At 40.5% G+C, this 13535-nt stretch overlaps 1 protein-coding gene across 2 annotated transcripts in view; it reads left to right on the forward strand.

The window, feature by feature from the left end:
- mpp2b (MAGUK p55 scaffold protein 2b) overlaps window positions 1-9951 on the forward strand; it is a 44676-nt gene extending 34725 nt beyond the window's left edge. For both annotated transcript variants that reach the window (XM_030078286.1, XM_030078285.1), the window contains 7 exons: window positions 2621-2752; window positions 4895-4997; window positions 6134-6202; window positions 6376-6537; window positions 7118-7320; window positions 7761-7889; window positions 8252-9951. In XM_030078286.1, the coding sequence (XP_029934146.1) occupies window positions 2621-2752; window positions 4895-4997; window positions 6134-6202; window positions 6376-6537; window positions 7118-7320; window positions 7761-7889; window positions 8252-8428 (975 nt within the window). In that variant the 3' untranslated portion in view covers window positions 8429-9951. The remainder of the gene's footprint in view (window positions 1-2620; window positions 2753-4894; window positions 4998-6133; window positions 6203-6375; window positions 6538-7117; window positions 7321-7760; window positions 7890-8251) is intronic.
- The last annotated feature ends 3584 nt before the right edge of the window (window positions 9952-13535 follow it).

Here is a 13535-nt window from a genome sequence, read left to right on the forward strand (position 1 = left end):
TTCATCAGATACTGCTCACTGTCGTCCCAACCCAGGAAATATCTTTATCCTCACTGCTGTCTGTAACCTTGTATACCGTGCCAAGATTTATACATCAACTTCTGCAACATCTGCAAATGTGACTTTTTAGATGACATTGGCAGTTTGGCTATAGCTGCATTACAGTTTTGTCAGTTATCCAAATGTAATGGCATTTTCTACTCTTACATAATGGATTGAGGTCTGAAGTCTCCGTGAGCAAGAGTTAAAGCAAGAGGAGCAATCCCACAAACAAGTCACAACACAGGAGTCTTCATCTGTTTCCCACCAACAGAAAAAAAAAAATTCATTCATCATCTCCTTCCATTGTTGCAGCATTCCAATCAGAAAGAATATTTCAGCGAGTTGCATATCAATGACTCAGAGGGAATTATTCAGGACCTAGTTGTATAACTGCAGAAAAACAGTCACGGGGAGGAAAAATCTGGGTGTGTTTGGTCTTGGAACAGCACACTACACTGTGAATGGTTTGCTAATGCACAAAGAGTCAGTGAAGGCTACTCACTTTGACAATATGACCCAGCTTAGAGTGTAAGGAAATGGAGGGACTGCCTTGTCTAGTGATGTATTGCCAATAGGATAGTAGAATAGAGTACAACACAGGGTGTGTTATGTACAACTAAAGCTGTGTCGGTGCCATCCACGGACTGTTTTTGCATATCAGGATTGTTCATGTATAGCAATGACAGCTTTGCAGCTTGAGCAAGGCGTTCATAATTAATTACTTACTCTCAAGCAGACAAAATTAAACTAGATCAGAATACACCAGAACATAATATTTTAGATATTTATGTATGCTGGGATTTTATGTCTTATATTTGAAGCATATTGTTGATGTTGGCAGAAAGCATTGTATCGCCAAGTCTCAGCTTTTCAGAGAGTGAGAAAAGCAGCCTTGTTTTTTGCATAATCACAATGCATGTTTGACACTATCTAGCAGGTTTTCAAGAGGTTTTATTAGCCAAAGAAATATGATGGTTTTCTCACCACAAAGAAGAAAATGAAATCATTCACTTGAGGGAAAACATGAAATTCAGCAAAACTGGATTTTAGGAGGTTTTTACAAAATAAAAGTGATTTACAGCCTTTCTCCTCCCCAGGGAGCTGGTCAGGCTTGAGAACTGGACATGATCCTGAGGGTGTCATCTATTCTGGCAGAAATGTTTTTGAATGACAGCAGATTGTAAACAGATGCCTTAAAGGAACAGTTCACCCAAAATTTTTCTATTGACTCCTTGTGCAGTTTGTACATCCAGATAATTTTTGTGTGATTTGTCTAGGTTTCCAGTCTGGTGTGATTTTCCTGTCCTGTGTCCTGCCACCTAAATACAATGGGGTTGGGCGTGTTACATATCTGTATCTGTGCTCTATCTAGGAGTACAGACTCCCTCAAACACGCAGGAAATAGTTCCCAACAGAACTCTTCCCCCTCAAGGGCTTTAGATATGTGGAAAATATCTTTTGTTGTGTTTCGGGTGAATTGTCCATTTAACATTACCATATTTCTTTGGGCTGTTTATCTAAAAACAGTCTGCTCCGTTGTGTTTTTTGAGTTCATTTCAAAAGGTCCAGACTTTACTACATGAAGAAATATGTGTCTCATCTGAACGGCTGGGCGTTTTGAAACCACAGTTGTACAGTATTTTATTTTCTATTTTTGTACGAGTATTAACTCTGGGTACCAAAGTGCCTACTTGAACCTTAATAGAGGCTGTCAGAGATGTTAAAGGGTGGTTTAGATATGCTCGTACAGAAATGAGCTGTGTAGGTGGATGTTATATACTGTGTGTAAGGATTTTTTGATGATTTCAGTTGTTCCCAAAAGTGCTCGTAGAATCGGATCCAGCTGTCTGTTTTTCACGCCTCTAACTCCACCATCTCTCGTCTGCCGGTGATGGCATGGTGGCTGAACTCAACTGACAGCTCCCTTTGGCCAGTTGAGAAAAGCAATTTGAGTGTGTGTGTGTGTGTGTGTGTGTGTGTGTCGCCACCGTGTCCTTACAGGGAATCAGACACACGCAGTACAGTAGGGGCTGGCAGGCTTTTTTTGTTCATGCATCAGTTCAGCATGAGAAAACGCCATCAAGTGCAGGGGGGGATGGTTGCCATGGCTACACATTTTACTTCTCTCTCTCTCTCTCTCTCTCTCTCTCTCTCTCTCTCTCTGTCTGTCTGTGTCTATCTCCAACACCCTGTCCTCTCTATGGGACTCAGGATACAGCAGAGTTTATGAACTGAAGCCTCGTAGCCTTGAGATGTCCAGGAAAGTGAGCTGTTAGATGGAGTGGCCTTTCAGCAAGTGAGGCTGTTCGAACACAATGGCCTCTAACTCTCCCAGCTCATCTACACCGGCTCGCACACAATTCATACACAAGTGCGCTACAACAGGCATACAGTTCTACTGCATTATGAAGCCGGTGTACTCAACCCATTTAATGTTTACGGATACAAGTTTGCTGTCTTGTGTAAATTCCCTCCAGTTATTTTGACCTGTCAGCTTTGATTTCTGTCTTCTCTTTCTGTTTTTTTTTTTTTTTTTTTTAAAGAGAAGTTCTCTGTTATCTCAATTTCTCCCCTCCAGGCCTTTGTGAAGTGTCACTTTGACTATGACCCCTCCCATGACAACCTGATTCCCTGCAAGGAAGCCGGGCTGAGCTTCAGCAGTGGAGACATTCTGCAGATCTTCAACCAGGAGGACCTCAACTGGTGGCAGGTCAGGGAACTTAAAACTCAGCTCCAGATACATTAAGGCTGCACTCAGATTCATGCAGCAAAGATTAGTCAAATAATCAATTAGTTGCAAACGATTGAATTAACCTATTTTGATAATCAATGAATTGTTTTTGATAAATCGATTAATTGTTCTGAGTCATTTTTAAGAATCAAATTTTCAAATTCTCCAGTCCAGCTTCTCAAATGTGAATATTTTCTGGTTTCAATGGTCCTTTATGACACTAAACTAAATATCTTAGTTTACCCTAATAACAGTTGTGGACTGTTGTTTGGGACAAAACAAGACATCTGAGGATGTCACCTTGGGCTGTGGAAAATTTTGTTCAACAATTTTCACTGTCTTCTGACATTTTATGGACCAAACATCTAATTGATTAATTGAGAAAATAATGGACCAATTAATCTATAATAGCAATAACTGCTAGGTGCAGTTCTAGTTGAGATTGGCACATTCATGTGTGCCAACCTCAGTTGCTTGAGCTAAGAGTGTGGAGTTTTCATCTTGTGTGAAAAAATGGGAATAAATGGAAAAATGGGGGGAAAAAAAGTGGACTAAGTGATATTTTGATGGTTGAGTCGACATGCTTGTTGTTGTTGGACTGACTCCTGCACTTGGCTGATTTCCCCTGCTCATTATACCTGTGTAACAATGTATACCAAAAAACATATATCATTTTTAGTTACTTACCATCTTAATTTATGGAAGATGGTGTAGTTTTAATGACTATGCGTGTGTATTATGTTGCCCTGGTTCTCATGGCCTGCTGGAGTAACATGTTATGTCAAAAGAACAGGACCTGCTTTTCCGAGTGTACACCACAGTGCTATTAGTTTTCACAAACTACACTGGTTATCTTTTCATGTTGCACCAGTAAGCAAACGTAAAAATTCAGATCGATTGTTCCAAATTCCCTGCTGTCGCTTTAATTAATTTTCCTGAACACAAAGCTGTCTGTTAAATATGGCCCAGTTGAGGTCCGCCCCGCTCTACCTCCCTGGAGTGTGGTCCGCATGGGAGCCACAGCAAACAGCGCTCTCCTTCACACACGCTATTTCAAATTATTCCACTTCATCCATGACCCAAAAACCACATCCACTGAAACTCTGCTGCCTCACTGCTACTAGTCGCCAACTGCTGCTCCTCTGTGAACTCCATTATCCTGTATGTGTAAACCAAAAAACCCATGGACGGTATGTTCATTCAAATCTGAACCCTCAGCCTCATCACTCTGTCACTGGAGTCTGCTTAGAGGATGTTATGTTCATATAGTCACCACCCAAGGAGAATTCCTGCAAAGGATTCTTTTTCACCAATGTTATAATCATAGATTACAGCTATACCCATATAACATTGATATAGTGACAGTGTCTGGGGTTTTGGATATCATGATATCAAATTATGGTATACGTGTTGTCTTTTCCTGGTTTTAAAGGCTGTATTACAGTAATGGGATGCGATTTTCTGAACTTATTAGTCTGTTGTTTTACTATTTGCCTCTTCCTGTTTGGCCATTATATCCACATTTCTAATAGCAGTTTATCAAAACTCTCAAGTGTGTATATCTTATCTAAAAGCACCAATAGTCATACCATTGCAATATCAACATCATGCTATTTGATTTGTCCTTATACCCCAGCCCTATCACACATTTTTGCTTAACCACCGCTCCATCTTTCCCGCCATATCCCATTTCCATTTCCCATTTCTCTCCCTTACTGATATTGTTATCCCATCAGTCACTTTCAAATACTCCTTACGCCTGCACGCTGTTTATGTCTACAGAAACAGGGAACTCTTGAAATGCCATTTCACTGTGAACTTTCAGACTAAACCAGCAATACTGTTGCTATTGTGCCCTAAAGCACCCTTTGTAATTGGAGCGTTCTCTGATCTGATCTGAGATGCTAAGACGTAATATCCTCTGCCTTCCTTGCCTGACTTGCTGGCGATATTGGCTGAATCTTTCAACACTGATAGGCAAAGCTGGTCTTTTTCTGCAGCCTTTGTACCAGATCTTTGAAAAGATCTTATATGTGCAATAGCAATGTGGGTGGGGGTCTGCGTTGTGAAGTGATAGTGAATTGGATGCAGTGTGTGTACATATGTGTGCTGCCTTCACAGGCCTGTCACCTAGAAGGAGGCAGCGCAGGCCTTATTCCAAGCCAGCTCCTGGAGGAGAAGAGGAAAGCTTTTGTGAAGAGGGATCTGGAGCTTGCGACTGCAGGTATGGTTCTTGGTAGTATGCAGCAGAGCACAGAGACACTTATCATTATGCAAACTCTGCACAGAGTCCTCACCACACATGCACGCTGGCAACAAAGGCAACATCTGTTCCTCTCCATATCATACAAGTGTGTCATCTGCGCCGGCCGCATGTCCTCCTCTCACCTCTCCAGTCTGTTACTCTTGTCAGTGAGCACTGGAGAACTGGTAATGAGCATCGGTGTGACTCAGGCAGGCCTGATCCAATCTGCTGGTTATTAAGCCGTGGGCTCCGGCATTCACAAACCGCCTTCCGGAGAAGGAGTGTTGATTGAAGGGCCGTGATAAGATCCCTAAATACAAACGTGATCAATAACCAGCTCTCCTTTTATGAGATGCTCAACGAAAATAGGCCCTGTTCATTTAGGTGCGCTCCATGCCGAGTCCTTGGTAGCAGCAGAACAGGTGGTGAGTCACAGCAAGCCGTGTGCCCTTCACTTCTGGAGGAGAGAAGGATGACAGACCCAACAGTAGTGCCCTTGGGGCCCGGAAAGGACACATCTGTCTGCAAGCACATTTGGCAGATATTATACCTGCTGAGATCATGGTTTGAATAAAATACTTGCACAGGACATATTTGGATGATGATGATTAATCAAAAGGCCTCAGAATAAACACGTAAACATAATAAATGTAACAGTATAAACATTTGCAAATTGTTGCTGTGTGGCTGTGGTGATTTGATTCAACAGATGGATGTGCTGTATTGAGGCATCATAAAAATGAACATTGCAGCTCATGTTTATTGCTCTGCCATGTCTATTGTTTCCCCAACGTTAGACAGTCTCCCCCAGTGGCCATGTAGTCTGCCATATTGAAGAGACAGTCAAGCAATGACAGATATCCTCCAGTCACAGGTGTTCTCTGGCAGTAGATGGGATTTAATGTATTGATCATTATTGGTGGGCAGTGCCACCTAGTGGTAAAGCTTACCTAATGACCCTTAAGGGCTTTGGATTTATGACCCAGCAGAGCATTCAGAGGCATCTCGCTGTGCCAGTAGATCACTTTTAACGGGGACTTTGTTGAAGGAGCTGGCAGAGACAAGTGCAGCGTTTGGAGGTTTAATTCTGTTTCATGTGTCACCGCCTCTGTCAGGTCCTCTGTGCGCTGGGATGGGCGGCAAGAAGAAAAAAAAGATGATGTATCTGACCACCAAAAATGCAGGTACTATAAACTTCTCACACGAGCTATGATTCCCTGTGGTTCTCAGTGATACCTTTTTATTCGGAAATCTTGTCCTGAATTGGAGAAAATTACTCAGTATGTTGTGATTTATTGTATTGTACTCTTTTCTGTTCTACCTCCTAATCAATGGTTTCTGTATTCTGTTCGACAAGAATTTGATCGCCATGAGTTACGGATCTATGAGGAGGTGGCCAAGGTCCCGCCCTTCAGGAGGAAGACACTTGTTCTGATTGGTGCGCAGGGGGTCGGCCGTCGCAGTCTGAAGAACAAGCTGTTGGTGTCCGACCCCCAGCGGTACGGGACCACCATCCCCTGTGAGTACCACCATTTATACCACAAACATTAATATGAAATTCACTTGTTATTCAGCATCAAGTAGCTTCCTGTTAATGATTCTGCTGTTCGGTCTACAATAATAATAATAACTTTTATTTTTTATTGCACTTTTCAAAAGTAATATTTCCAAAGTGCTTTCAAGCAAGAAAAAAAAAACAAACTAAGATAAAATAAAAAGAGAAGTATTTTGTTGTTTTTTTATTCCCCATTTTCCTCCAATCTTTTGTCATTCAGACAGTTCTTCAATTCACTTGTCATTCTTTGTCATGTTCTTGACTTGACTCATTCATTTTGAGGTGAGATGTTCTATAACCTGTCCTGTTTTTATTCCCCTTGCGAAAATGTGTAATGTCATTCTGTGGTTTTATCCTTGTATTTTTACCACTGTTTTGTAGCTGTTTTATTACTGTGCAAATAAGTACAACTATACCAAAGACTAAATAAAGTCTGCACAGGTTTTTATAGAAGCCTCGCCTGAGTGAACTTTCAGTGCTGTATTTGTCACCAGATTCTCCCATATCAAACTTGCCAATCCCTCCCTTCGTATTCTTCCCTCAGTCACATCTAGAAAACCGAAGGTGGATGAGAGGGATGGGCAGATGTACTCGTTCATGACCCGTAACGAAATGGAGTGTGACATCAAAAATGGGCGTTTCCTGGAGCACGGCGAGTACGATGGGAACCTGTATGGCACCAAGATCAACTCCATCCACGAGGTGATAGAAACAGGGAAGATTTGCATCCTGGACGTCAACCCACAGGTAGAGGAAAGTCACGTAGCTGCTGTCATCTCCCCGCGGTTTATCTCTGCTGCCCTTTCTTGCTTCTGTCATTCTGAATGTCAGCCTTTCTCTCCTTCATGCATCATGGCATCGTGCTTCCTGACATAAACCACTTTTCCATTAAATTTCAGATTCTAGCTAATTATGCATAGCGTGTTTCTCCTGAAATATTTTCAGTCTAAGCACATCTTCAATATTCATCAAAGAGAATCTCTTAATGAAAAGTATTACTCACTGGAAAGATTCAGCAAATCCCATTAGCTACACATTAGCCTGATGAATCTGCTAGATCAAGATGCCACAGTTACATTTTAATCACCTTCTCGGTTTTATAATTGTGCCTCACTTGTAACTATTTCTGTTGCTTTTTGTGCAGCAGTGATTTGATGTTTGCTTCAACTCGACACTGTTCTCCATAGGCTCTCAAAATCTTGCGGACGTCCGAGTTCCTGCCCTACGTAGTGTTCATCGAGGCCCCGGATTTTGAGGTTCTCAAAGCCATGAATAGGTCAGCAATTGAATCGGGAGTTGTCACAAAACAGTTAACGGTGAGTGCATGTGCAGTTTAGCCGGTGGTCATGTGGGCTTTAGAGTAAACTACAGGATTATATTTATGTGCTGTACCCTCAGAGCACTACAATGCAATGCATAAATAAGATGGCTCATTGTATGCATAATTGGAAAGCAGAATGTATTGAATTTACTCAGTGCAGGGGAATGCTAACCAGGAAATTGCATTCCTGCCAATTAGATCCTGCAGCCTAATTTAATTGTAGCTGTGTACCGATCTCACAGTTTACTCTGTCCCTCGCCACCTCCTCCATCCAAATAATTACCTGCCTGTGGCATTCATTCCCACCTAATCTTCCTGCTGTTGTGCACCTCTTCCCCCCCGATCTGCCTCCAACAGGACTCTGAGCTGAAGAGGACGGTGGACGAGAGCGAGCGGATCCAGAGGGCCTACGGACATTATTTTGACCTCTGCATCATCAACGACGGCCTGGAGGCGGCCTTCCGAAGCCTACGGGTGGCGCTAGAGAAACTGACGACAGAGCAGCAGTGGGTGCCTGTCAGCTGGGTCTTTTAAAAGTCACCGAGAGCTCAGCAGGAAAAGGCCAGGAGCTCGAGGTCAAAGGTCGGAGGACGATTTGGTGGAGTTGACGCAGCTGAAGAGGGGCTGCGTCCTTGCATTTGTAAATGGTGAAGGGACAAGCGTCACGACTTAGTGCAAACGACCAGCCGCATGTAGAGCTTTTTTTGTACAAATTTAGAATTCCTCTATTGACCCTAATGTCAAGTTGTATTTTATTTGTATGAATCGGGATAATTCTATTGATATTTGTTGAGAAGGATTTAGAGTTGATTATGAGGTATAGTGCAATAGTGTGAGTGAGTGTGTGTGTGTTATCATTAACGTGGATTTAGGCTTACAGTATATGTTTTGCAGATACAGTACAGTGCTCTGTTGAAGGTCTTTGTTGAAGGAAATTGTTGAACTTTTTAGCCTTCCCAAATATTAAATACTTTATGTAGTGTAATGTTTACATTGGATTGGTAGTTTAAGGACAGATTGGTTAAGGAAAGTTACCAAATGTCATATTTGTATTGAATTCAATATATTTTGCCATTTGATCGAATGGTATGATTGTATATGTTTTGAAAATGTGCTTTTTCTTGTATGTATCCATTGATCACAAAAATGAGCAGCAATAGATAATTGAAAACAATACATGCACATGCAATACAACTACACACATACACACACAAACACAAAGATGTGCGCAAAAAATGGAATACACACATATACTTAACCGGGATAAATGGAAAACGCCCCTTTGTTGAGTTAATTTCACTGCATATTTTGTCTCATTTTGAGAACGGTATTTATTATTCATTGTTGTCATATCCTGTATTCTCTGGTCTATTTGGCAACATTTCTGGTAAGTCTGAAAATGCTGTTTGATAGCCAGAGGATCAAATGAGTGGATCACAGTGTCTGGCTACTGTTGATATTTTGTCATATTAGTAGCACAGACACTGCTTAAAGAGAAGAACTGCTGAGCCCATGGAAAACAATTCAAAGAAAAGTAGCCAACGAGATGCACGTACTGTATAATGAAGGCTGACAGTGCTCCTTAACAGCATAACACAAGTTTGTGTTTTACAAGTCACTGTAACATGAAATATGTTACCCTTCAACACTGTAGAATGGACAAATGATGGAAATAGTCACATTTTTTGTTATTTTTGATGTATAAATAGTAAAATATTTAGTAGTGGCTTCTAATTCATAATTACGTTTGCCTTAACATGGTTTAATAGCCAAGGAGACACTATATTTTTTCATCATGGAACATTTCACTACTATCACTGTACATGTTCCTTATTAAAAAAATAAAAAGAAAAAGAATACTGACAATTGATTTGGATATTTATTTTATTTTCTCTCAAACCTGTAAATATTGTATTGTAACAAAGAGTATACTATAACATAGAGAAACACTTGGTGCTTTGATGATTCTGCCAGTGTGTAGATGTAGTTGATCAACTACAGAGCACTGTAATTTTGATGTTCATATAAAAATGTATTAAAAAAGAAAATGTTTAGAATATCGTGTCACTGTCAGAGTTACTACCCATGCAACTTTATTTTTTTATTAAAACCATGCAATATTATGTAAAGGGACCTTATTTATTTTAATACAGTTTTTTTTCAAAATATGAACAGAAGGTGCATCCATCCTCCAGATTTGTTAGTGTGGATTTTGGACTGTAGGTGCTGGTAGTGAACTGCAGGGTGAAGGCAGTGGTGGGGGTGGGGGTGGCGGGGTCAGAGGCAGAGGCTGTTCGGGTGGCGGCCAGCGGTGGAGTGTCACAGGCAGGGTTATGGGATACATATCGTAGGCAGGCGGCGGGTATCCTGGCCAAACGCTGCTCAACATGGGGTCAAACTGCATGAGAGAGAAGATTAAGTAACAAGTATTTATTCACAAGTATTTAGTCACTATCCTCTACAAAAGCATCAGCAACTTAAGCTTTCCCCAGATTACAAACATTTTGCCCATGTTTTCCCATGTTTATAAGTGTTGATCTTGCAGTGACTTTTCAAACTTTCACTGGAAATTGTTGATGAATGTTGTGTGCTCACGTGTTATGGCTTTGAGGCTGCTGTTCACAACTATCTGAGAGGTGCTGAATCACATCTGATTTGTATGGACCTGTGCTGATTTTTACATTCAAAATGAACACTGACAAGTATGCTGTGAATGCTTGGCAGGTAAGGAGTCAAAACAGCAGAGCCCAGATAACAGCAGTAACAAATATTCCTACTCAGAAGAAAACCTTTCTACATCATGGAGAAGGAGTTGGCCTCCATACCAGGGAGTAAGGTGGTGGATGGTCTGCAGTGCTGTATGGAGGGGGGGCTGTGTCCACTTCTTCCTGTCCTCCAGAGACGGACATGACACTGGCAGAGATGGAGCTGACATGTTGCATTGGTACGGTGATGTCATGTACTGCTGTTTTCTTCTTGGCTTGCAGATAGAAGCAGAAGAGGACCACAGCTATGGCCACCACCAGGACAGGAACTCTAGCATGTTGTAAACATGTCAAGACAAAAATCATTTGAAGTCGTAAATCATGGCAAGTTCCATCCTGTCATATGACAGACGACATTTGGCCACACTTACAGATATTGAAAGATGTTCACTAGATCGGTCATGGCTGGTGCTACAGCAGGCTGGTGACATTACTATGGAACAATGAGAATTATAAGAACATCTGGTGCAGTAGGTGACTTTAAGTGCTTTCTTAACAAAAGAGGCATTTTTTCCCTGTCCTTGGTTTAAATTTGAATTCGTAACTTGTGTGCACAGGCAAGCCAATGAATTATGTATCAGAACTTTAAACTGTCAGTACAACATCTTTCACAGAAGAAAACTGTCAGACTTTGGACATTGTGACTGATACAGATCAACAAATGGGTGTAACCTGATATCACAGGATGATAATGATGATAATTTTTGATAATGATAATGTTTCACCATTAAATTACTCCAACAATCAATGCAAATCAACTGGATAATAACAGACTAATTGAGTTCTGACTGCCCAATTACAAAGGTATGATGGGGAGCTCATGACCTACTGTATAAATGCTGTTACATAACTAAAAACACAATGCCACATTAAAAACCATTAAAATGACTTAAAATTTATGTAGCGTGCTTAAAACAAGATGTTATGACCATAATAACAGAACTTGGAGGATCAGTGTATTGTTATATAACTGTAGTTGAACATTCATCTAATAAATCTTTGTCTTTGTCTTTGTCTTGACAATTCCAATGTAAACTAAATATTTGGAATTCAAATAATTCCAACACATCCTACACTGCTGACAGAATTAGACAGTAACTGGCTCCTTATTGTGTTGTCAGTTAAGTTAATCTTACCTTATTTAAGATCCCAATACATATAAAATTTGTCTCGGCTTGCGGGTCGCTTTCACAAGATCATGTGTCACAGAGGAAGTACACAAGATGAAATGCTTTTATAGCGTCATTGTCTTTTTTAAAGACACAGCAGTCACAGGTGTGTCTTCTGTTCTGTACATTACCCGTGTTTATCTCCACACTACATATCCATACCATTCATTTTGTTCACAGCTCACTATTCACTTTCTAGTGAACTGTCAGCAGTGGGGTTCCTCACGGGTCAATATTTGGACCACTCTAGTTCTGTTTCCACTTATTCAAATTTTGTCAAAATGACCATGCTATAATAACAGAGTTATGCATATATTGTTTTCTAACAAAACCTGATTGGTTAATCTGTTGCATATTCCCATCTTACTATTTTGCTTTCCAGAAATATCAAACTGAGCACTTTGGGTGTTTTGATTTGATTTTATTTTGATTCATCAATACAAAATAGAGAAATATTTACAATATAGACTGCACACTGGATTAATATTGAAATGAAATCATGACTATTTTATTACAAATATATAAACTCATATTTGCAAATGTTCATTGAGATTTGTAAATGTGTATCCAAAAAAGAGGTAAAGACATTGGCACCGCCTCCTGGTAGGCAGTATGTTAAGCAGCTCCACTCTTATTTCAGAACAAGTCTGGATGCACCAATGAAAGGACAAAATTCACAGCTGGCTCACTTTGTAAATGCATGGGAAATTTGAAATTGAGATACTGAAAATGAAACCTGAGCTTCAAATGACATGTTTCCAAGTCCAGATACCTATTTACAAATTTCTGTATACATTTGCAAAGGTGGTTATACAAGTATAAAGTCAAACATATTAGCAGATCCAAACGTATTTGCAGACATGGAGTCATGTTTGTGGCATCACATTACACATTTGCAAATAAGATATGCATTTGCAAATCTGGGTACACATCTGCACATTTAGATACACATTTGCAATTCGCAGTAACATGCAGTATTTACAAATATTTTGCTCTGCATTTGAATAATAAAGTCCTGTTTTTATTTTCATATATTATTTACAGTAAAGGCAATGACAAAGGCAAAAATAATTCCATGACCTTCAAACTCACAAATGAAAACTAAATATCAGTACCCATCTGTGCTACTAGTTGTACACTTCAGTTACTGTAGCCTGCAAAGAGTGTGTTTCTGTGAGCAGCTGGAGCCTGAATGATGGAGGGTGTTTAAGGTGAGCCAAGAGGAGGAGGATCAGACATGCTGTGAGCATGCTGGGGGTTTGTGTATGCTGGTGGTGGGTCGGGGTAGGGTGGTGGATCAACCTGCAAGAGAGAGGAAGGCACATGTATTTACAAAGCATAAAACTGGTATATTGTGCTATATCTTTGCTCTGTGTTTTCATTTTCCGCTGCTGGTGTTAAAATCTCTATCACCTGATAACACAATTTCAAGTTTTAAAAACTCAGCTATCATCATCATTAAATATTTGCACACAGTGCTGTACCCCATATGGTGGTGGTGGAGTGACATTTCTTGAGCTGTACACGGGAGGATCTCTGTAGGGAGGCTGAAAATAAGCTTCATTTATGCCCATCACTTCCTCGTGCTGCTCTTCCTCACTGTCCTCTTCATATATAGGGATAATATATATGGAATGGGAGTTGCTGGGGCTCGGGGGCCAGTTTTCCTCTTGGCTGTTTTTCTTTCCATAACAATGGCAACAAATG

The sequence above is a fragment of the Myripristis murdjan genome, chromosome 19 (genome assembly GCF_902150065.1).
Source record: "Myripristis murdjan chromosome 19, fMyrMur1.1, whole genome shotgun sequence".
NCBI classification, from domain to species: Eukaryota; Metazoa; Chordata; class Actinopteri; order Holocentriformes; family Holocentridae; genus Myripristis; species Myripristis murdjan.